At 48.7% G+C, this 24,971-nt stretch overlaps 1 protein-coding gene across 1 annotated transcript in view; it reads left to right on the top strand.

The window, feature by feature from the left end:
• Nucleotides 1–24,664, top strand: part of CREBBP (CREB binding lysine acetyltransferase) — a 1,189,106-nt gene extending 1,164,442 nt beyond the window's left edge. The window contains exon 24 of the mRNA XM_086939791.1: nucleotides 21,390–24,664. Within this exon, the coding sequence (XP_086795917.1) occupies nucleotides 21,390–23,534 (2,145 nt within the window). The 3' untranslated portion in view covers nucleotides 23,535–24,664. The remainder of the gene's footprint in view (nucleotides 1–21,389) is intronic.
• The last annotated feature ends 307 nt before the right edge of the window (nucleotides 24,665–24,971 follow it).

Here is a 24,971-nt window from a genome sequence, read left to right as displayed (position 1 = left end):
GAAGATAAGGTTTTGGTGGTAAATCTCAAACCGGGGATATTTGGTGGTCGTGGCTTTTTAATCCGACGGCCGGCTTCCCCACTCTCGGTCTCTCGCGTACCGCGTCTCGTGAATCGCGGCTTCAAAATGATAAAGGGTGAAGACAGGCTAGAGTGACACACTCGCGTTCTCAACCGCATAGGGACAGTGCAGTCGGGCCTGTTGGAAGAGGAAATCTCTGTCCTGGAATTGGGGAAGACGGACCGCCACTGGTCTTGGCGGGTCTCAGGTTTAGGGGATGAGGCCTGGACCCTGTGTGCCCTGTCCAAGGCATATAATTTAGAGAGGCCCTCCCTAAGATAGTCTAGTATAGCATCATCTTCCATTCCCTCACGCAATCTAGAAACCCTGATGTTCTTGCTGTAGGCCTTTCCTCCTGATCATCCAGACAGGCAGCTAACCGCTGTGTTTGTGCCTCAAGTCAGTTAGGTGATGCGTTGTGGCCTGGACCTCAGGCTCTAGGGTCCGGACCGCTGACTCCAGGGCAGACAGTTTCCCGGTCACCTTCTCCGAATCCTTCTGAAGCAGGCCCAGCGCTGACGCAAAGGAGTCTTTCTCCTGTCATTCTCCTGTGGCGTCAATTGCTGACAAGGACTTGTCCAGCTTGGAATTCACAGAAAGGGTCCCACTTGAGTGCAGCGGGCCTCCCCCTTGCCACAGCGGAAGCAGAGCACTGGCAAGGGGCAGCCCCCTCCTCAGCAGCACCAGCCGCTCGAGGCACATAGTGAAATATAGGACAAAGAGGGGCCCGTTGTACCAGTCAAAATCTCAATGGTAGCTCAAGGGAGAAAGGAAAGGGTCGCCCTCCACTCAAAACCTGTAATACAACAAAAGACCCAGTCCAAGGGTATCAAAGCTTGTCAGTGACTTAAACAAGGGCAGTCAATATATACTGCTACCTATCGCTCTCTTATACAATTGATAAGGAGATACTGCACTCCACCCAGGTTATCATTAAAAAGAAAAACCTATTCTCCCTGACAGTGCCACAGAACAACAAGTATTGTGACCTTAATAGGTTAGTCACAGGTGTCCACACAGTAGTATTAGACTGAATTCTCCTTAGAAAAAATGTGTGAGAAACAAGTGACACCTCACGGAAACACCACCAACGGGGTAACTGGTATGTAATTTCCAGACAAGCCCCTGTCTCATCATCGGTAGTCACTTGCTTCTCAAAGAAAATTAGAAGAAAGGAAAGAAGTGTCCAAAACAAACAACAAAAATTGTGACATACAGTGGAAAGCAGAAGTATATGCTAGTGATAAACACATAACATAAACAAGTGCATAAAACACAGCATAAAGTTCCCTTAACCAACTTTATTTATAGGGAGGTGATTATATGCTGCTGTGCTAAAAAGGCTGGTAGCTATTCATGCATACCATTACCTATTACCAGTGCCGACATGTTTCACTGCTATAACAATTTAAGCAGTTTCATCAGGGCTGCACTCATATGCCGCCACTCCACTTTTGGACACTAGTTCTGTGTGCACTGTCAAAGAAGAACAGGCAAAAAGACGCAATTAAAAACATGTAAACCCACAGTTAGCTATCCGTATGTGAAACAAATGGTGTATAACTCATGTTTACCCAGAGTCAGCCAAGTTAGTCATACCGGCCGCTCCGGGGTTGGGAAGGATACCGGGGTACTCCAATAGTGAGCTATCACCTTCACTTATCATTAAGTTTTCTGTTGATAAAAGATGTTTTCGCAAATTTGTAAAACGTGTACTAATAAGACCAGAGAGGCATTCTTATCAGTGTGTGAAACACGACTCATAGTTAGTTGATCACATGGTTTAGTGTTATACATTCTGCATCCAACCCCATTCAGCTCTTATTAAACAGTCTTATAAGGGGAACTACACACGGACTCTAATTGTAAAAGTGCTGGTCAGGAAGGTAAACAAAAGGTGACGGGATTGCTACGAGAAGACATATGTGACTATCCGAGTACGTCTGCCTTCTAAATCGGACAAGTACCCGAGTACTGCCCCGCCCGCCTAGTCGGAACAGTCCGATAACCCATCTACTCGACAATTACAAACTCTTGGTACTGCCCCCAATACCGGTGCCTGCCTGGCACCGGACCTCGTTGATACTCCTCACCGTGTTACCGTCATGTAGACGCTTTTCCTCCTCCACATTTTAGCGAGGCACGGACGCGCTGAAGTAATGGCTTCAAGCGGTCTCCGCCCCTGCAATAATGTCATGTGACTCCGGTGCCAGCCACGGCGGCCATATTAGACTAGTCAATACGAACGCTGGAGCCAATGGACAACCCAGCTCAAAAGTCATTTTATTATGCACCTGATGCTTAACATACCACCCCCTTTCCAAGCGAATTGAAATATATACCAAAACCATTAAAGGTGGTACAACGCTCTTCTAAGTTTATTCCCATACTGAATGGGGTGGCCCTCTTAAAGTAGTATCAAGAACATGTCATACTAGATACAGGCTCCTCAATGCTGATGCCACCGTGCTCCAAATGGCGGCCATCTTAGAATGAAACATGGTACACGGGGGAGGGAAAGTGGTTATATATGTATGGGACAAAACTGTGATTGTATATAATAATGCGTGTATCTAGGGCATGGCTATGGCTGCAGAAACTAATGTCCATGTATGGACGGATCAGCAACCCTTCATGACTGGTAGACTCTTGGTTATGCCTCTAGACAGTAGAGGAACTATGTGTGCCCCATACCAATAAGGACCTCATTCTCAGAGAACCATCCGGTCTCTTTTTGCTAAATGTCAAATGATCAAAAGGCAGAAACAAGTGGAAAAAATATGGAAAAAGTAGACTGCCCTAGCCCATATACCAAATGTAGGCATGAATCATCCCTGAGGCCACTGTTCAGTATGCAGGGAACAAGGACTAGACAGATGTAACACTCACAGTTTAACCTTGTTCCATTCTATAATTTCATTTAGCCCAATTTGGTCAGTTTTTTCGTTATAAATCCAACGTGCTTCCTTTGAGAGTAAAATGCCTTCAATGTTATGGGGAGTCCCCTTAAGCCCTTCCACGCTGATGACGAGCTGGGCTCGTCATGGCGTAGCCTCCTCGCACGCTGATGACGAGCCCAGCTCGTCACGTAACATGCGTTTTAGAAAATCTCAGCGTGCGAGCGGAATTCCGCTAGCGCACATGAGGTTAACCTTTTCTAACACTGTCCAATTAAAGGTGTGTTTCTCTGTGAAACAGTGTTGAACCCGCTTTGTTGTTAACTTGCCAGCTCTTATGGTGCTCAGATGTTCTTGTACTCTTACTTTGATTTTTCGGGATGTAAGTCCTATGTAGTGTAAACCACATTGGCAAGTTAATCTGCACACTACTTGTGTCGAATTGCAATTGCTGAAATGATTCAGAAACCATTCCTATCCGGATGTAAGTCTCACACTCGTGCTTTTCTTGGTGAGTGGACACACGGAGCACATCCCACAAGGGTAATGGCCATTAGGAACCGTAGAAATAGAATTAGATCTTTCAGAAGGGCCCGGGAATGTACAAGTTTGTCCTTCAAATTGCACGGCCTCTTGAAGGCAAATCTAGGAGGTGGCATTTGGAAGTCATTATTGGATAACAAGGACCAGTGTTTCCGGATGGACTGTCTAATTTTAGTTGCCATTGGAGCATATGTCATAACGACTGGTACACATTCTTCACTAGGTTTAACTACTTTCTCCAAAAGAGCGCTCCTTGGTGTATTTCGCTTGCTTTACAGTCTTTGTAGGGTAATTCCTGTTGGTAAGTTTAGATGCCAATTCTTCCGATTGTTCAAGGAAGGTGTTAGTAGAGGAGCAGTTGCGTCTGTATCTCAGAAATTGCCCCACGGGCAGGTTGTCTCTCAACGCCCTAGGGTGGAAAGAATTGTAGGACAGGATAGAATTCCTATCAGTAGGCTTCTGGTGTACACAGGTGTTGATCTTGTTGTTACTATACTCAATGTCTAGATCCAGGTAAACCGCCTTGTGTCTGTCATAGGTCCAGGTGAACTTAAGGTTTGCATCTTGCACGTTCAGCCAGTTAAGGAATTCAAGCAAATGTTCTTACGTGCCTGACCAGATGCAGAGCATGTCATCTATATATCTCTTCCAGAGACGAAGATTGCTCTGGAAGGGGTTGTTATTGTGATAGATGACGTGCTCCTCAAACTGCCCGACGTAGATACAGGCTATACTGGGGGCCATAGTGGCCCCCATAGAAGTCCCCGAAACCTGGAGATGGAGCTGATTTTTGTAGCCAAAGTAGTTTCTTGTGAGGGCCAGCTCAATGCATTGAAGTACAAATGCCTGGGTGGTATCATAGAACCATTCCTGGTTACCCAGGGAGCGGGCTGCTGCCACCAGCGCCGCGTCCTGGGGTATGCAAGTATATAAAGATTCAATGTCAATAGTGACAAATAATTCATCCATAGGATCGTACTGGATGTCCTCCAAAGTATTCAAAATGTCAGTGGTGTCTTTTACAAACGATCTCTGGTTGACCATGGATTCTCTCAAAAAGAAATCAGCATACTGGGAAAGCAGTTCTAGCACTGATTGAATCCCAGCAACAATGGGGCGTCCTGGGGCGGACGTGTTGGTTTGTGGATTTTTGGGAGTATGTAAAAGGACGGAGTCCTGGGGTTGGTATTCACCAGGAACTCCGCCTCTTTTACCGAAATCCATTTCTTCTCCTTTGCTGTTCCTACCATCTCACGGATAGTTTTCAATAAGTCTTCCAAGGGATCTTTATTGAGAGGTTGGTAGTTGGTCCTTACACTCAGAAGACGCATAACTTCTGCCTCGTAGTAGGCAGTATTGAGCAGGTCGATTGCCCTGCCCTTGTCTGCTGACTTTATGGTCAGGTTATGATTGTTTTGGAGGCTTTTGACCGCTTCCCAGTCTTCCCTTGACATATTTTTGTGAACAAACTGTTTTTAAGTGTGCTCTATCCTGTCTATATCCTGTAGGACTTGCGACTCGAATACAACTACCTCAGGGCCAAAAGACGAGGCAGGTGGACAGAAAGTGGAGGGTTTTCTCAGATTGGTATTATAGGAGGTATTCTCCGACGGTTTCTTGTCCTTGAAAAATTTCTTTAGTTTGATTCTTCTCATTGTTTAGTAAAATTCAATCCTGCATTTAAAGGCAACATGGGTAGGAGTAGGAATGAACCCAAGGCCTTTATTGAGTACTCTCTCCTCGTTCCCTGTGAGGACATGATCAGAGAGATTAACTACCATGTTACCCATTACCCTTGGGTCCATTTTGAGGTCTTTTTTTGTCCCAAGGCCAAAGGAACAACCACCGTGGGGGAGGTCAGGTCGGTGGAAGAGGCAGAGGAAATCAATCCAATCAACCGAACCAGCAACGCCCACAATGGCAAACATTCTCGCCCAGGCTGCCCGCAGCAGAGGCAGGATTCAGAAGTAATGGGTAACATCGTAGTTAATCTCTCTGATCATGTCAAGGGAAGACTGGGAAGGGGTCAAAAGCCTCCAAAACAATCATAACCTGACCATAAAGTCAGCAGACAAGGGCGGGGCAATCGTCCTGCTCAATACTGCCGACTACGAGGCAGAAGTTATGCGTCTTCTGAGTGTAAGGACCAACTACCAACCTCTCAATAAAGATCCCTTGGAAGACTTATTGAAAACTATCCGTGAGATGGTAGGAACAGCAAAGGAGAAGAAATGGATTTTGGTAAAAGAGGCGGAGTTCCTGGTGAATACCAACCCCAGGACTCCGTCCTTTTACATACTCCCAAAAATCCACAAACCAACACGTCCGCCCCCAGGACGCCCCATTGTTGCTGGGATTCAATCAGTGCTAGAACCGCTTTCCCAGTATGCTGATTTCTTTTTGAGAGAATCCGTGGTCAACCAGAGATCGTTTGTAAAAGACACCACTGACATTTTGAATACTCTGGAGGACATCCAGTACGATCCTATGGATGAATTCTTTGTCACTATTGACATTGAATCTTTATATACTTGCATACCCCAGGACGCGGCGCTGGTGGCAGCAGCCCGCGCCTTGGGTAACCAGGAATGGTTCTATGATACCACATAGGCATTTGTACTTCAATGCATTGAGCTGGCCCTCACAAGAAACTACTTTGGCTACAAAAATCAGCTCTATCTCCAGGTTTTGGGGACTTCTATGGGGGCCATTGGGGCAATTTCTGAGATACAGACGCAACTGCTCCTCTACTAACACCTTCCTTGAACAATCGGAAGAATTGGCATCTAAACTTACCAACAGGAATTACCCTACAAAGACTGTAAAGCAAGCGAAAAAAAGAGCGCTAAACACACCAAGGAGCGCTCTTTTGGAGAAAGTAGTTAAACCTAGTGAAGAATGTGTACCAGTCGTTATGACATATGATCCAATGGCAACTAAAATTAGACAGTCCATCCGGAAACACTGGTCCTTGTTATCCAATAATGACTTCCAAATGCCACCTCCTAGATTTGCCTTCAAGAGGGCGTGCAATTTGAACGACAAACTTGTACATTCCCGGGCCCCTTCTGAAAGATCTAATTCTATTTCTACGGTTCCTAATGGCCATTACCCTTGTGGGATGTGCTCCGTGTGTCCACTCACCAGGAAAAGCACGAGTGTGAGACTTACATCCGGAAAGGAATGGTTTCTGAATCATTTCAGCAATTGCAATTCGACACAAGTAGTGTACAGATTAACTTGCCAATGTGGTTTACACTACATAGGACTTACATCCCGAAAAATCAAAGTAAGAGTACAAGAACATCTGAGCACCATAAGAGCTGGCAAGTTAACAACAAAGCTGGTTCAACACTGTTTCACAGAGAAACACACCTTTAATTGGACAGTGTTAGAAAAGGTTAAGGGAACTCCCCATAACATTGAAGGCATTTTACTCTCAAAGGAAGCACGTTGGATTTATAACGAAAAAACTGACCAAATTGGGCTAAATGAAATTATAGAATGGAACAAGGTTAAACTGTGAGTGTTACATCTGTCTAGTCCTTGTTCCCTGCATACTGAACAGTGGCCTCAGGGATGATTCATGCCTACATTTAGTATATGGGCTAGGGCAGACTACTTTTTCCATATTTTTTCCACTTGTTTCTGCCTTTTGATCATTTGACATTTAGCAAAAAGAGACCGGATGGTTCTCTGAGAATGAGGTCCTTATTGGTATGGGGCAAACATAGTTCCTCTACTGTCTAGAGGCATAACCAAGAGTCTACCAGTCATGAAGGGTTGCTGATCCGTCCATACATGGACATTAGTTTCTGCAGCCATAGCTATGCCCTAGATACACGCATTATTATATACAATCACAGTTTTGTCTCATACATATATAACCACTTTCCCTCCCCCGTGTACCATGTTTCATTCTAAGATGGCCGCCATTTGGAGCACGGTGGCATCAGCATTGAGGAGCCTGTATCTAGTATGACATGTTCTTGATACTACTTTAAGAGGGCCACCACATACAGTATGGGAATAAACTTAGAAGAGCGTTGTACCACCTTTAATTGTTTTGGTATATATTTCAATTCGCTTGGAAAGGGGGTGGTATGTTAAGCATCAGGTGCATAATAAAATGACTTTTGAGCTGGGTTGTCCATCGGCTCCAGCGTTTGTATTGACTAGTCTAATATGGCCGCCACCGGAGTCACATGGCATTAGTGCAGGGGCGGAGACCGCTTGAAGCCATTACTTCAGCGCGTCCGTGCCTCGCTAAAATGTGGAGGAGGAAAAGCGTCTACATGACGGTAACACGGTGAGGAGTATCAACGAGGTCCAGTGCCAGGCAGGCACCGGTATTGGGGGCAGTACCAATAGTTTGTAATTGCCGAGTAGATGGGTTATCGGACTGTTCCGACTAGGCGGGCGGGGCAGTACTCGGGTACTTGTCCGATTTAGAAGGCAGACGTACTCGGATAGTCACATATGGCTTCTCGTAGCAATCCCGTCACCTTTTGTTTACCTTCCTGCCCAGCACTTTTACAATTAGAGTCCGTGTGTAGTTCCCCTTATAAGACTGTTTAATAAGAGCTGAATGGGGTTGGATGCAGAATGTATAACACTAAACAATGTGATCAACTAACTATGAGTCGTGTTTCACACACTGATAAGAATGCCTCTCTGGTCTTATTAGTACATGTTTTACAAATTTGCGAAAACATCTTTTATCAACAGAAAACTTAATGATAAGTGAAGGTGATAGCTCACTATTGGAGTACCCCGGTATCCTTCCCAACCCCGGAGCGGCCGGTATGACTAACTTGGCTGACTCTGGGTAAACATGAGTTATACACCATTTGTTTCACATACGGATAGCTAACTGTGGGTTTACATGTTTTTAATTGCGTCTTTTTGCCTGTTCTTCTTTGACAGTGAACACAGAACTAGTGTCCAAAAGTGGAGTGGCGGCATATGAGTGCAGCCCTGATGAAAGTGCTTGAATTGTTATAGCAGTGAAACATGTCGGCACTGGTAATAGGTAATGGTATGCATGAATAGCTACCAGCCTTTTTAGCACAGCAGCATATAATCACCTCCCTATAAATAAAGTTGGTTAAGGGAACTTTATGCTGTGTTTTATGCACTTGTTTATGTTATGTGTTTGTCACTAGCATATACTTCTGCTTTCCACTGTTTGTCACAATTTTTGTTGTTTGTTTTGGACACTTCTTTCCTTTCTTCTAATTTTCTTTAAAAAAGCAAGTGACTACCGATGATGAGACAGGGGCTTGTCTGGAAATTACATACCAGTTACCCCGTTGGTGGTGTTTCCGTGAGGTCTCACTTGTTTCTCACATTTTTTCTAAGGAGAATTCAGTCTAACACTACTGTGTGGACACCTGTGACTAACCTATTTAGGTCACAATACTTGTTGTTCTGTGGCACTGTCAAGGAGAATAGGTTTTTCTTTTTAATGATAACCTGGGTGGAGTGCAGTGCAGTATCTCCTTATAAATTGTATAAGAGAGCGATAGGTAGCAGTATATATTGACTGCCCTTGTTTAAGTCACTGACAAGCTTTGACACCCTTGGACTGGGTCTTTTGTTGTATTGCCCGTTGTACCAGACCAACTCCAGCTTTTTTCAGCTCCCCTGTGGCCCTGTGATAGATATGCTCTTCCAATATTGCACCCGCTGCCTCATTAGGTAAGGGGCGAGGGGCAGAAGTCCATTGGAGACAGCACCATTTATCTCTGTGAGCCCTGCAGTCTTACACTATGAGGCAGCCATCTTGGACACAGCTTTTTCGGTGTGGGCACTGTCTTCCCCAGGGGCACGTTCCCAAGCCAGGCTGCAATAACGCCCCCAGCAGTGTCCTCCAGACACCCCCCTCCCTCTAGGGCTGCCATGGTACACAGAGAGGTGGCCAGAGTCCATCGCGGACAACTGGTGTGCCTGGCGGTTCGAGTGACAGTGAGGAGCTCCGTCTCCGAGCTTCTACTCCATGGCAGCTGGCTCCGCCCTCGCCCCTAGGCAATTGTGACCAGTTGAACACAGAATGTAAAAGCCAGTTTTATGTATTGCTTCCCCTTTCCCAGCTCACCAAACATTGGCTTGCAACACCAATTACAGTTTGGAAAACAATGCTTTAGTGAATTTCTTCTCTACACAATCTCATATCTTGGTTGGGAAAGACTTCCACCAGCTAGTAGCTTGCATTGCTGACTTCTAATACCTTATTCCTTCTTTATAAAAAATGTTAAAAATCTGCAATTTGTAGCTTAATTTCCAATATGTTAACATTTATAAAAGAAAATATTATTTTTGACACCCAAAATCTCTTCTAGATTCACATGCTTTGCAGAATTCTGGCATCTGGAGTGATAGGAATAGTGTCACTCTGGGCAATGAAATGGATGGAGTTGTCTGACCTTAAGTCATCAAAACCCTGTACATGACCTCCAGTTAATTGAGTGGTATCTTAAACAATCAAGGCTCCCTGAGCAATGGCTGTATTTCCCACCATGCCCAATATAGACTGTCTAGCACTCCCCTGTTTGAATCCTCCTTTCATAATTTGTTTCCTGTGATTTCTGAATCACAGCATAATGGCCTCTTCTGTGAGGACAGCCCAGACTGTTGAAGGGGCTAACGTTGTTAAAGGAAGTAAGAAAGTCTCATATTCCTTTATTAAGTACTGCATGAGTTCTTATCTGATAGAGACAACTAGCCACAGATTGCTTACCTGTGAACTTCCAGGCGTCCGGCTGGATCCGGAAGAAATTTCTTAGCGGTACACCTGCCCGCCAGTAGGTGGCACTGGTCGATTCCGCGTGACGTCGAGTTTGTCATCGTGACGTCTGCGTCATCTATATAGACGCCACGTCAGCGCACAGACGTCAGTTCTTTCTTTCTGCACCAGACAACGGAGATTCATTGGAGAGAGCTACTCCCTGTCATTTTTTTATGTACTTTTGTAATTTTTTTGTCTTTTGGGGGGGTGTGTGTAGGATGTCCAAAAAGACCTCTGGGTTGAAACAGTGTGGCTCCTGTCACCGCACCATGTCTGTTACGGACCCCTACCCGTGTGCCTTTAGTGCCTGGAGCTCAACCATTACCCAAGTCATGCTCCAACTGCCAGCCATTGCGCTGAATGTTTGAGGGAGCAGTCCCTAAAGCTGCTTGCGGCCCGGCATCGGGCACCTCGGAGATCTCATTCCCACTCCCAGTCTTGGTCGAGAGGAAGGTCGGAGCACCGCTCCCGGGGATCGAAGTCTTAGTCCTCCCATGCGAAATCTTCGAAAGAGTCAGGTAAGAAGCACCATAAGAAACACAAGAAGTCGAAGTATGCTTGGACTTAAACCCATACATCACCCGATGAGTCATCTCAGCATTCGAGGCCCCGCTCCATGGAGCGGGTGCATGGGTTGGATCTGTGTTTCCCTCCCTTTCCGGGGCTAGGAGCGACCTCGCCAAGTTAATAGTTTTGATGCCATGTGCGCCATATTTGGGCAGCCTTACACTGCCGGCAAACATTTTGGCCCCACAGGCTCAGCAGAAGGAGCTCCTCTGGGTTCCGTAACTCATGGATATTTTCCCGGACCGGCACCTATCTCACCCATTAAACCTTCTCAGATTTCGTGTCCGACGCCTAGACCACCTAGGTCGCTGGCCCCATTCTAATCCCTGATGACAAGGAGCCAGTTGGGAGTCCTCCGACCTCCAGACTGGCGCTGTTGGAGCCTCCGGGCTCTGTGCTGTATTCTCAGCCTTATTCAGGAAGGCTAGGATTGGAAGAGGATTGGGAGGAGATGCTGCACCCCTTAGAAGTCCCACCTTACACAGAAGAAATGGACTTGTCTGAGGAAATTGATGATGCCAGTGATTTGGTTTTGGATACCTATCCAGAGTCTTGCAAACTTTCCCCTCCTAACCTGGCTATGGAGGAGGTAGCTTACTTCACCATAGTGGTGAGTAGGGCTGCGGAGGTCTTTGACCTGCAGTTTCCTACTGTGGCAATCAAGACCAATGTCTTGATAGAGGTCCTGTTGCCTGGCCTCTCCACCACGGAACCCTTGCTGCCATACAATAAGGGCTTGACTGATGTTCTTCTGGGGACATGGTCCAAACCCAGGACTGGGAATCCTGCAAATAGAACAATCTCCAGCTGTCATTGCCCTGCACCAGGCAACCCAGCTTTCCTCACCTCTCACCCAACCTCCGAGAGCTTGGCATTCCAAGCCTCTACTTCCCGTAGCACGTTCCCTTCCACAACCCCATTGTGGGAGGCGGTTGCGTGGAAGCTGACAAGTTCCCGGAGGAGGCCCGGGCTGCCCTCTCTCAAGCGGTTATAGACAGGAGGGATGCAGCAACGTTTACTATACTCTGTGGCCTTGACACAACAGACTCGCTGGGCAGAGAGATTTCCTTGACGGTGGCAGTTAGACGCCATGCCTGGCTGAGAATGTCTTGCGTCTCTAGGGATGTCCAAGCAAACTTGATGAACATGTCCTTTGATGACTCTCGTCTCTTCGGAGACATGGCAGACACAGTGCTAGAGCGCTTCAAGGAGTCGCGGGCTGCAGGCAAGTGCTTGGGTTTGTAACTATCATCCCGGCCTGCGTCGCCTTTCTCTCCTTTTGTGGTTCCGGAAGGGGTTTCCAGCATGCCGGCCCTACACTAGCCAGAGGGCCTTGCAAGGGCTGTAACCTTGCCCAGCTGTAGACCCGGTTCGCCCCAACCCCTGGATCAGGCAGCCAGAAGTCCGGTCAGGCCACCATCTCCTCTCCCTCCTCCAAAACTTCACAGTCCAATTTTCCCAGATCATTGATGTCCAGTTGGTGGCAGGATAGACCATCACCTCCACCACTGACGGGACATCACCTTGGACAGGTGGGTATTGCAGATGGTCCAAAGGGGCTACTCCCCCCCCTTCAAGTCTACCCCTCCCTTTTATATACAATCAGCTGATGGGAGGATCACCTTGCTTTACTTTGAGAGGAAGTCACAATTCTCTTGGCCAAGAGAGCCATAGAGAGGGTTCAAGTGCCAGAAGTAGACTTTGGTTGCTATTCCCACTACTTTCTGGTTCCCAAAAAGGATGCAGGCCTTTGTCATATCCTCGAACTCAGAGCCCTCAACTACTTCCCCAAAAAAGGGAAGTTTGATATGCTCACTTTGGCTCAGGTTCTGTCTGCGCTGGACCCGGGAGACTGGATGGCAGTGCTGGACTTGTAGGACGCTTACTTCCACATTCTGAGGTTTACCGTGGGCCACAAGCACTTTCAATTTGTTGTGATCCTTTTCGTCCTCACCAGTGCCCCTCAGGTGTTAACAAAGGTGATTCCTGAGGTTGCAGCTCATCTGCAGAGATCAGGATTTCAGTCTTTCTCTATTTCGATGACTGGTTGTTGGAGGGCTACCCCCAGGCGGTCGTCTCACATCTCCAGGCTATGGTAAACCTCCTGCATTCGCTGGGGGTTCACAATCAATGTGCTGAAGTCAAACCTTACCCTTCCCAGACGCTCCCTTTTATTGGAGCCGTTACGGACCCGGTGCAGTTTCGGGCCTCTTACCGAACGGCGTGCCAAGGATATTCAGACTATATCGATGTTTCAGCCTCCATCCTCTATTTCGTGAGACTTACTCTGAGGCTGCTGGGCTTCATGACCGCCTGCATCCTGCAAGTGAATCGTGCCAGATTGCACATGCGGGCTTTGTAGTGGGACTTGAAGTCCAATGGGCGCTGCTTCTGGAAAATCTCACGACCTGGTCAGGATCTTGGAGGTAACTCAGTCAGATGTGCAGTGGTGGCTGACAAACTGCGAATGAGTCACAGGCAGACCCCACTCCTTTCCCCACTCAGATCTCACAGTGGCGACAGATGCGCCATTCCTGGGATGGGGTAGCACTCAGGGGGAGGCGGAGATCAGAGGACTCTGGTTTCCGGCAGAAGCCGGGCTCCACATCAACCTGTTGAAGCTTCATGCGATCTGATTGGCAATGAAAGCCACCTTACCATCTCTCAAGGAAAGGCTGGTTCAGGTGTTCATGGACAACACCACTGCCATTTGGTACTGCACCATACAAGGCGGGGTGGGGTCGTGGACCTTCTGTCAGGAGGCTCTGCGTCTCTGGACTTGGCTAGAACAGGACATATCCCAGGAGATTCAACACCTGACCGTTTCCCTGAATGCCAGGGCTGACTATCTCGGCCATCGGTGCCTAGCAGATCATGAGTGGCGTCTCCATCCTGAGGTGATGCAAGGACTCTTTCAGCGTTGGGAAGAGTCTCGGTTAGATCTGTTCGCCACTGTTGAGAAAGCGCTGTTAGCAGTTTTGCACATTGGAGTTTACAAGGCGGCTCTCGCTCAGAAATGCTATTTGTCTTGAGTGGAATTCAGGCCACCTTTATACCCATACCACTCCTGTCCAGAGTGTTCAAGAAGATCAGGAACGATTGTACACAAGTCATTCTTGTAGCTCCAGGCTGGGCACAGAGAGTTTGGTATCCTGAGCTGCTGCAAATGTGCATCACAAGTCATTCTTGTGGCTCCAGGCTGGGCACAGAGAGTTTGGTATCCTGAGCTTCTGCAAATGTGCATCAATCCTCTGATCAGGTGCCGTTTTGAGAGGAACTTCTGTCGCAGCAGCATGGGAGGGTCCTCCACCCGAACCCATAAACTCTGCCTCATTGCGTGGAGATTGAGAAGCCACAGTTGACAGCATTCGACCTTCCTCCCAAAGTATGCGATGTGTTATTCTGGTGGTCAGGCGTCCCTCCACTAAGTCGATATATGCCTGCCGATGGTAAAAATGTTGTCAATTTTGTACAAATAAACCGCCGCCTGAAGGTCTCAGAGCTCGTTCCACTAGACCAAAGGCAGCCACCACGGCTCTCCAGCGTGGTGTCCCTGTGCTTCACATCTGCCAGGCAGCAACATAGGTATCCATGCATATGTTTGCCAAGCACTGTTGCCTGGACAATTGGGTCCGTAGGGAGGGCCTCTTTGGCTGTTCGGTCCAACAGGTCTTTCTGGTTTAAATTTTCCACAGTCCCTCTTCTGGGGATGGTATAGCTTTGATATCTGTTCACAGGTAAGGAATCTGCAGCTAGATGTTACTATCCGATGGACAAGTTGCGTACCTTCAGTAACGCTGTATATGGTAGAGACATGATCTAGCTGCAGATTCCTTGCCTATCCTCCCCGCACTGCTGATCTGAAAGAGACACATTAGTGATAGATTCCTTACCTTAGAATATCCCCAGCCGTCCGACTGAATCCGCAAAGTTTTGCTAGCAGTACCCCAGCGCATCAGTAGGTGGCGTCGTGCGGCACCACGTCCGTCGCATGCGCCAAGATGACATCACAGAGACTACTTAGGCGCCACCCATGCGAGCTGACGTCAGTAATTTCTTTTTCCACGCCAGTAAGCGCAGATCCGGTTAGAGCACGTACGCTAGTCACTTTTTGACTGTCTTTTTTGGGACTATTTGTCTCTTGTTGGTCTTCTCTGGTGCGTAGGGGTGCCTGGGTTTAAGTCCTGTGGGGCCTGCCGTCGCAATATGTCGGTGGCGGACCCCCATGATGTCTGTCACTACTGCCTGGAGCACGACCACGACTCCCGGTCCTGTCTGGACTGTCGGGCCATGGCCCTGAAGGCCTTGAGGGAGCGGCGCCGGAAGTTGCTTGAAGTTCGGCACTCGTCCCAGCACCGTTCGCGGTCCAGGGGCCGTTCTCGTGAACGCTCGCGGGGCCACCATCACCGCTCCCCAGGCTCCAAGCCTTCACCCTCGGATTCGGGTAAGAGACGGCACAAAAAGAAGTCGAAGAAGTGTTGTCGCTCTCTGACGTCCCCCCGTTGGTCCTCGGATGCAGACAAGGGGGACAGGGGTTCCGCCCCTGCGGCTCCTTCGTAGCCTGGGAGTCCCACGGCCTACCCGCCTTACCCGGGTCCGTCGGCGACTCCGGCACTGGTGCAAGATTTTCTTGCTGCCATGGACCGCCTGTTTAGGCCTCGGGCTCCCGCCGGTGCGCCTTTGGGCCCTGCGGTCCCGTGTCGGGATCCTGCTGGGTCGTCGACTCCACAGGCTCTGGTCCAGGTGCCGCAGGATCCTGCGCCGTTGGCGCCAAGAGGTCCTACGCTGCCAGCTCCGGCCCCAGCGCCACCCTCGGCTCCTCCTGTGGTGCCGCAGTGGATGCCGTTGGTTCCGCCTCTGCCCCAGTTGTCGACGCCTCGGATCCGAATTGGGACATGGCACCGGTTCGGCCCCGGCCGGCGTCTTTCCCGCCGCTGTGTGCTCCTCCCCCGCAGCCGCGGTCTGCGCCACACACGACGGAGGCTGAGGACGACCGGCAGGGGTCCGAGGACCCTCTTGCTCGTCAGTGCGACTCCAAGCAAGATTGGGCAGACGACTTGGAAGAGGCCGGCGGCCTCGACGTCTCCTCTGACCCGGGGTTTGCCTCTCCCCTAGTCCACTATGGAGGAAGTTGCCTCGTTATACGGTGGTACTCTGTCAGGCAGCTGAGGTCCTTAACCTTGATCTCCCTATGGTGGCCCTGAAAACTAATCTCTTCACTGAAGTGCTCCAGTCGGCATCCACTTCATCAGAGCTACTGCTGCCGTTTAATGACACCCTCACTGATGTCTTGTTGGGCACTTGGTCGCGGCCGGCACTGGGGCGCCTGTGGTTAAGAACGTTGCCAGGCGTCATCAGCCGGCGCTGGGTGATCCTGCCTTTCTGACCACTCATCCTACGCCCGAGAGCCTGGTCATTCAAGCGTCGACGTCCCAGAGTGCCTTTCCCACGGCTCCGCCAGAAAAGGAATCTAAGAAGCTGGAGCAGTTCGGCAAGCAGTTGTTCTCGTCGGCCAGCTTGTGGCAGCATTCGGTGAACGCTGCATGTCTGTGGGGCTGCTATTCCCACCCGGTGTGGGATACCGTTGCTGTGGTTTTGCCTCCGTGTCCTGAAGAGGTCCAGGGTGTGCTGTCCCAGGCTGTGGCCGAGGGTAAGGACGCGGGTAAATTCGCCATTCGTTGTGGCTTTGCTACCGCAGACTCTCTCAGTAGGGCGATTTCCATGACTGTGGCACTTCGTGGTCGCGCCTGGTTGAGATCTACGGGGTTATCCCCAGATGTCCAGAACTCGCTCATGGACTTGCCCTTCGATGGCACTTGCCTGTATAGTGATAAGGCCGACAGTGCGCTGGAGCGTTTTAAGGACTCTTGAGCTACAACCAAGTCCTTAGGCCTTTCCGCCACGGCCCAGCCAGTCTACTTTTCACTCCTTTCTTGGCCTGGGAAGGGGTGCCCCTGCCCGCTCATTCGGTCACAAGCCTGTGCAGAACCAAACTCCGCGTGGGCGTGGAGGCCGCCATGGCGGCTCCGTGGGCCGGCGTGAGGGCCAGTCTACTTCTGCCCCTGCAACATCCGCCTCAAAGCCTTTCTAGTCTGTGCTTCGGGGCGCCAGTGGTTGGCAGGATTCGTCATCACCTTCCCCTTTGGCGTTGGTCACTTCCGACAGGTGGGTGCTGCAACTTGTCCTGAGAGGTTACTCCCTCCCCTTCGAGTCTACCCCCCCTGGGCCATGCCACCTCAGTTCCACCACATGTCGGGGGATCACTTTGCGCTTCACCAGCAGGAAGTCACGGCCCTCTTGGCCAAGGGGGCCATTGAGCTTGTTCCTGGGCCAGAAGGGGGCTTGGTTGTTATTCCCACTACTTTCTGGTACCCAAGAAGGACAAGGGGGGCTTGCGACCTCAGGAATGTCAATTGCTTCCTCCGGAAAGAGAAGTTCAAGATGTTGACTCTGACTCAGGTCTTGGCTGTCCTCGACCCTGGAGACTGGATGGTAGCGTTGGACTTGCAGAATGCCTATTTTCACATCCCCGTCCAGCAGGCTCACTGGCGTTACCTGCAGTTCACGGTAGGCTAGGAACATTTTCAGTTTGCCGTGCTTCCCTTCGGCCTTACCAGCGCCCCTCGGGTGTTCACGAAAGTGATGGCGGTGGTCGCAGCTCATCTGCACAGGTCAGGGGTGTCCGTCTTCCCCTGCTTCGATGACTGGTTGTTTAAGGCGGGCTCGCCCTGGGCAGTTGTCACCCACCTCCAGACTACTACCGACCTCCTGCATTTGCTGGGGTTTTCAATCAATGTGCCCAAGTCGCACCTGAGTCCTTCTCAGAAGCTCCCCTTCATCGGAGCGGTTCTGGGTTCGACGCGGTTTCAGGTTTATCCTCAGGAACTGAGAGTCCGGGATATTCAATCTTTCAGCCTCTATCCCGGGTTTCTGTCAGGTTGACCCTTTGGCTCCTGGGCCTGATGGCCTCCTGTATCCTGCTAGTGCTTCCTGCCAGATGGCAAATGTGGGCTCTGCCGTGGGACCTGAAGTTCCAATGGGCACAGCATCAGGGCAACCTGTCCGATCACTTCCAGATCTCGGAGGGCACTGCACAACCATTGCAGTGGTGGCTCACGAATGGTGATTGGGTCAATGGCAGATCCCTCTCCCTCCCCCAACCGGAGCACACAGTGATGACTGATGTGTCCCTCCTGGGTTGGGGTGGCCACTTTGGAGAGGTGGAGATCAGAGGCCTCTGGTCTTCGGCGGAGTCCCGGCTCCCTATCAACCTTTTAGAGCTTCGGGCGATCAGACTTGCACTGAAGGCATTCCTTCCCTCTGTCCACGGAAGTGTGGTGCAGGTGTTCAGGGGCAACACCACCGCCATTTGGTACTGCAACAAACAGGGTGGGTGGGCCCTGGACCCTATGGCAGGAGGCTCTGCACCTCTGGACATGGCTGGAACATCAAGGCATTTCCTTGGTGGTTCAACACCTGGCAGGTTCTCTGAACGCCAGGGCGGACTAACTCAGCCGCCGGTCCTTGATGTATCACAAATGGTGTCTTAACTCTGACGTGGTGCAAGGTCTCTTTCTGCAGTGGGGAGAGCCTTGGTTAGATCTATTTGCCACAGAAGAGAAGGCGCAATGTCATCAGTTCTGCGCGTTGGAGTTCCCAAGGCGCACTCGCTCACAACGTTTTTCGTCACGAGTGGAGTTGCGGTCTATTGTACACCTTCCCGCCTATACCACTTCTGCCCAGAGTACTGAAGAAGATTTGGCGCGTACGGGCCCAAGTCATTCTTGTGGCTCTGAATTGGGCACGAAGATACTTGTATCCCGAGCTACTCAGCATGGCGATCCATCCCCCGATCCGACTGCCTCTTCGGGAGGATCTTCTGTCGCAGCAGCAGGGGACGGTCCTCCACCCGAACCTGTCTAGCCTCCACCTCCATCTGTGGAGATTGCGCTGGGACAGTTGAAAGCTTTCGATCTTCCTCCCGAAGTCTGTGATGCCATTCTGGCAGCCAGGCATCCCTCCACTAAAACAGGATACGACTGCAGGTGGAACAAGTTTGTGGCATGGTGCACAGCTAAGTCTGTGGATCCCCTTTCTGCCCCTCTTTCTGAAGTCCTTCTGTTCCTTCTTCCTTTGGCCCAGCAGGGCTCTGCTCTGGGCACTGTCAAAGGTTATCTTTTGGTCATCTCTGCCTTTCTACGGCTTCCAGATCAGCCTTCTCTTTTTAAGTTTCCGGTTGTTAACCATTTTCTGAAAGGCATTACGCACACGTTTCCTCCCGTGCCCTTCATCATTCCTCAATGGGACTTAAACCTTGTCTTGACATATCTGATGTGCGCTCACTTCGAGCCCCTTCATAACTGTCCTTTGCCTCTTCTCACTCTCAAAACTGCTTTCCTGGTAGCTATCACTTCTGCCAGAAGAGTGAGTGAGCTCCAGGCTCTTTTTTCTAAACCTCCTTTCCTTTCCGTTTATCTGCACAATGTGATAATGAGGACCCGTCCTCCTTTCTTGCCGAAGGTTGCCACGCCCTTCCACATCAGGCAGACCATTACTTTGCCCACCTTCTTTCCGCCTCCGCATCCTTCAAAAGAGGAAGAGAAACTCCACCGTCTGGACCCAAAACGTGCGCTCTCAGCCACACACAACAGTCCTGGGTGTATGACCAGCTGTTTGTTGGCTTCGTGGGCGCCAAAAAAGGTCAGGCCGTGCACAAACGGACCATCTCTCGGTGGGTCGTTCTCTGCATCAAGGCCTGTTACTCGTTGGCTAAGAATGAGCCTCCTCTGGGGCTGCGTGCCCATTCCACCATGGCGGCTGCAGCAACTACTGCCTTGAGACGCGGCGTTCCCTTGCAGGACATTTGTCAGGCAGCTATGTGGGCCTCGCACACGTTTACCAAGCATTACTGCCTTGACAGTCAAGTCCGGAGAGACGGCTTCTTTGGCCGTCCTGTTCTCCGTTACTTTCTGGTGTAATCTTATTTGCAGACCCACCATCGGGGTTGGTATTGCTGGGGTATCTATTCTAAGGTAAGGAATCTATCACTAACGTGTCTCTTTCAGATGCACAAGTTACTACTTGTGTAAAGATATATCTGTAAGAGACATTATTTAGTGATAGATCCCTTATCGCCCCACCCATCCTCCCTGTTCTGCGACCTCATTACTAGGGTTAAGGACATCCCTTTCAGGGTCCTAGTTTCTATGCACCTGTGGTCAGTTTCTTGCATGGCTCTGCGTTCCTGGCACGGAAAGTCTTGTACAGAACTGACGTCCGCGCGCATGGGTGGCGCTTAAGTAGTCTCCATAACGTCATCTCGGCGCATACGACTCCAGCGACGGACGCTGAGCAGGGCGACACTGCCTACTGACGCGCAGGGGTCTTCTTGCAAAACTTTCCGGATCCAGTCTGACGCCTGGGGATATTCTAAGGTAAGGAATCTATCACTAACTAATGTCTCTTACAGATATATAGTTACACAAGTAGTAACTTGTGCATCAGTTCTTTTGGTCTGGGCTGTTTTCCTTCAGGGCCCTACTTGTATAAACACACCACTGTCAGTTATCTTCATGGCTCTACCCTTCTGGGGTGGAAAGTTGTGAAAAGTGCTGATGTCAGCTTGCTGAGGTGTCGCATACATATACTACGCAGACGTCACAACAAACTCCACGCCATACTGTGCCACGCATAGTCGACCTACACCATCTGCAGGCACATGGGTCTGCCAGCAAAAGTTTTACGTATCCAGCCTGACGCCTGGAAGTTCACAGGTAAGAAATCTGTGGCTAGATCATGTCTCTACCACATAAGGAATTACCGAAGGTAAGTAACTTGTCCGTTTGGAGGAAGGTTAATTGGTGCTACTTGCTACCATGTATTTTTATAGATATTTTACCTCATCACAAAATGGGACTATTTTTACTATAACTTTAGCCTTCTCTGTTTAAAACAAAGGGACTGTACTAGAGCAGACTTTAACTAAACGTTTATGAATTACGTGAAATGAGAAGGAAATTCAGGTGGATCCATGTTTTTGAACTAATGAGGTTGATTTATTACAGCTGTCACTGAGTGAATTCCTGTGGATGTAGCCAGTAGAGCTGCAACTTAAGTTAAAAACAAAAAATAGGCAGTATTTAAAATTTGATGTTTTGTGGCCACCTAAAGATTATGTTGTTCCAACACTTGGTTTGATAACTGCATCTGAACTGGAACACTGACATGTAAATATGTGTCGGTATTATTAGGTATTGTAAGTCCTTTGTGGTAACTCATGATTGTTATGTTTAATTTATAAAATACTTTAACATAGCACTCAATGAATATTGAATAGTTTTGTTTAATGTTTTTAGATATTTTAGTTAAATATGTCAAGTTAAGTCTTGTTGCCAGAGATCCACATCTGATAGATTATTTAATCTATTTGGGGAAAGTATCTGATTCGTTCCTTCAGGTTTTGGGTATTCCTTTGTTCTTTTAAGTGTATTGCCTTGCATAAAGTAATTGTTCTTTTTTTCTCTTCTTCCTTGAAGGATTATGACCTTTGCGTTAACTGCTACAACACTAAAAGACACGAGCACAAGATGGTTAAATGGGGCCTTGGTCTGGACGAGGAGAGTAACAACCAGGGAGATGCTCAGTCCAAGAGTCCCCAAGAGTCTCGGCGTCTGAGCATCCAACGCTGTATCCAGTCCCTGGTTCATGCCTGCCAGTGCCGTAATGCCAATTGCTCATTGCCTTCCTGCCAGAAGATGAAGCGAGTGGTCCAACACACCAAGGGCTGCAAGCGCAAGACAAACGGTGGCTGTCCAGTATGCAAACAGCTTATAGCACTTTGTTGTTATCATGCGAAGCACTGCCAAGAGAACAAGTGTCCTGTTCCCTTCTGCCTCAACATCAAACAGAAACTTAGGCAACAGCAGATTCAGCACCGCCTCCAGCAAGCCCAGCTCATGCGACGCAGGATTGCTACCATGAACACCCGCAATGTGCCTCAGCAAAGCTTGCCTTCGCCTACCTCAGCAACACCTGGTACTCCAACGCAACAGCCGAGCACCCCACAGACCCCGCAGCCTCCTTCTCAACCTCTTCCTTCACCTGTCAGCATGGCATCACCTGGATTTCCAGCTGTGGTGCGTACTCAGCCACCCGTTACTGTTCTGCAAGGCAAGCCAGCTAACCAGGTGGCCCCAGCTCCTCTCCCACTGCCTCCTCCTGCTCAGCCCCCGCCAGCTGCTGTGGAAGCTGCCCGTCAGATTGAGAGAGAAGCACCGCAGCAACAGCTTTATAGAGTCACCAACATCAACAGTGGCTTAGCAACAGGCCGGGGAGGGGTTGTAAACCAAACTGTTGGTACGGTGAGCCAGTTACAGCAGGTACCCATTAGCGTACCACGACCTAACCCAGTTAATGGGCCTCCGGTCATAGGCAGCTTGCAACCTGGACAGTGGCAGACTGCCCCCATGCCTCCGCAACAAGGGTTGCCTAGACCTGTCATCCCATTGTCAGCACAGCAAGCAGTGGCTGGACCGAGAATGCCAGGAGTCCCACAGCAGCCCCGTAACATCCCACCTAATGCACTTCAAGACCTTCTTCGGACTTTGAAATCACCCAGCTCTCCTCAGCAGCAGCAGCAAGTTCTTAATATCTTGAAGTCCAACCCTCAACTTATGGCAGCTTTTATTAAACAAAGAACTGCTAAATATGTGGCAAACCAACCGGGCATGCAACCACAACAGCCCAGCATGCAGCAGCCACAGACTGGAATGCAGCAAACACAACCTGTAATGCAGCAATCAGCAATGCACCCTCAACCCAACCTGCAGAACATAAATGCATTGCAGGTGGGTATCCAAAGACCCACTGTGCCTCCCCAACAACAAGGAATTGGAGGTATGAACACCCAGGCTCAAGCCATTGGCATTATGAATCCAGGCCACAGCCCTAGCCTAGCAAATGTGAGTCCACAGTACAGGGAGATTATACGGAGACAGATTTTACAGCAGCAGCAACAGGGAACTGCTGGCATGGCAGCTGGAATAGCTGGACACAGCCAGTTTCAGCAGCCTCAAGGACCTGGGGGTTACTCTCAAACATTGCAGCGAATGCAGCAGCACCTTTCAATTCAAGGTGGAACAATGGGACAAATGCCTCAAATAGGGCAACTTAATCAGCTTGGGCAAACTGCCATTGGTGGTGAGGGAGCACCTAGCATTCAACAAGCACTTCAGCAGCGACTTTTACAGCAGCAGCAACTGAAGCAGCAGATGGGCTCTTCTGGCCAAGCTAACTCCATGAGCCCCCAACAGCACTTGCTCACTGGCCAACCCTCTGCATCTCATCTTCCCGGTCAACAGATGGCCACCTCTCTCAGTAGTCAAGTGCGTTCTCCAGCCCCCGTTCAGTCCCCCCGTCCCCAATCCCAACCTCCACATTCCAGCCCATCCCCAAGGATACAGCCTTCCCCACATCATGTCTCACCTCAGACAGGTTCACCACACCCAGGACTTGTGGCAACCATGGTTGGCTCCATGGATCAGGGGCACTTAGGCAACCCGGAACAGAGTGCAATGCTTCCACAATTAAACACACCGAATAGGAGTGTGTTATCGAACGATTTATCTCTGGTGGGTGACACCACGGGCGACACACTAGAAAAATTTGTGGAGGGTTTGTAGCATCTGTGGAGGTTTCTCCTTTCCTGTTTTCTTTCATGTTATTTGGCCATTTTGTACTGCTACATGTCAGACTTCTAGGCTACTTTTCATTCCTAGATTGGACTGTAAATTCCTACACATGGAATGATTAATTGCTGTTAAAAAAAACAAAGTAAACATTACAAAGAATATATTTTTTGTTAAAACCAGGCAGTTAAACTATCTGAGCAGGTTTTTTTTCTATTTTGTTGTTACTGTTCACTTGTTTCTTAAAAAAGAAATTTCTTTTTTTAATGGGGAAAAGAAGTTTATTATATTCATATTTTTTAATTTGTATTTGTGACTTCTGAGCATTTGCTGTTCACAACAAAACGTTGAAAAGAAACCATTTAGAAACTTTTCTTTGAAGGTATACACTATTCCAACTGAACCCAAGCAGCTTTTTTTCCAAGCAGTTAAACAGACAAAATATTTTTGTTTTTCAATAATGAAATCTCTGCTGGCATTTTCAAGCGTTCCCTTTGGGGTTGGAGGGTAGAAGGCCCTGACTCCTGTCTCGGAGATAGGAATTGACTTTGCACAGACACACAAACACTAATACTGTCTGACAACCCCTTGTCTTGCAGATGTGGACACTGTTGCTTTTATTCTCTGGCACAAAGAAAAACTCTTTTAACCAACAAAACAACATATACAGAAGAGAGGGGAAACCAGAGGAAATGGGACGATTTCTTTCAGCCTTGCTTAATTTAAGTAAAAAAGGAGGTGTTTTTTTCTTTTTTGGGGGTGGGAGTAACCTGCTTTCTTTTGCGTGAAACTTGAAAATGAGAAAAAGCATTTCTAAACATGTAAATCATGCGATCCCTGTAATTACTTATAAATAAGGAATAAAAAGACGAAGACTTAATCACTGTATAGAATGCAAAAAAGAGGCCCATTGAGAAAAGGAGCAGTTCATTTCTTCCTTCTATATCATATTGTGAAATATACTTTGTGCAGCAGGCAAAAGGATGGTCCTCCTTGAATCCATGTACATGCTATTAACACTTTCCTGTTTTTGTTTCTTTTTGTTATGAAAATGCTGTTTTCAACATTGTATTTGGACTATGCATGTCTTTTTTCATTGTACATAAAGTATTGCTTAAAATTGATATAAATTACTGACGTTTTTTAAGATGTTTAATCTGTTTTGCTGCTCTTTGTTCTAAATGCTCTTTTTGAGAACTTTGGTTCAGTTAAGGATCTGGTCATTTGAATTTATAAAGGTTACTAGTTCCTGCAGATCCATCATAGGTCGAAATTTGCTATAGGTGCTGTCTGAAGATGCATTTTCCATAGCATGAAATAGACGCCTGAGCAGCTCCACAGTGCAGAAGAGCAACTGCAATGGGAGAGATTTGGTCAAACCATAACATTGCTTATTGCATCATTGGCATTGTTTCTTTTTGCCAGGATAGC

Source organism: Lissotriton vulgaris, chromosome 10 (genome assembly GCF_964263255.1).
Source record: "Lissotriton vulgaris chromosome 10, aLisVul1.2, whole genome shotgun sequence".
Taxonomy (NCBI): domain Eukaryota; kingdom Metazoa; phylum Chordata; class Amphibia; order Caudata; family Salamandridae; genus Lissotriton; species Lissotriton vulgaris.
Note: the sequence above shows the minus strand (reverse complement) of the source record. Positions and strands in the feature narration are given on the sequence as shown.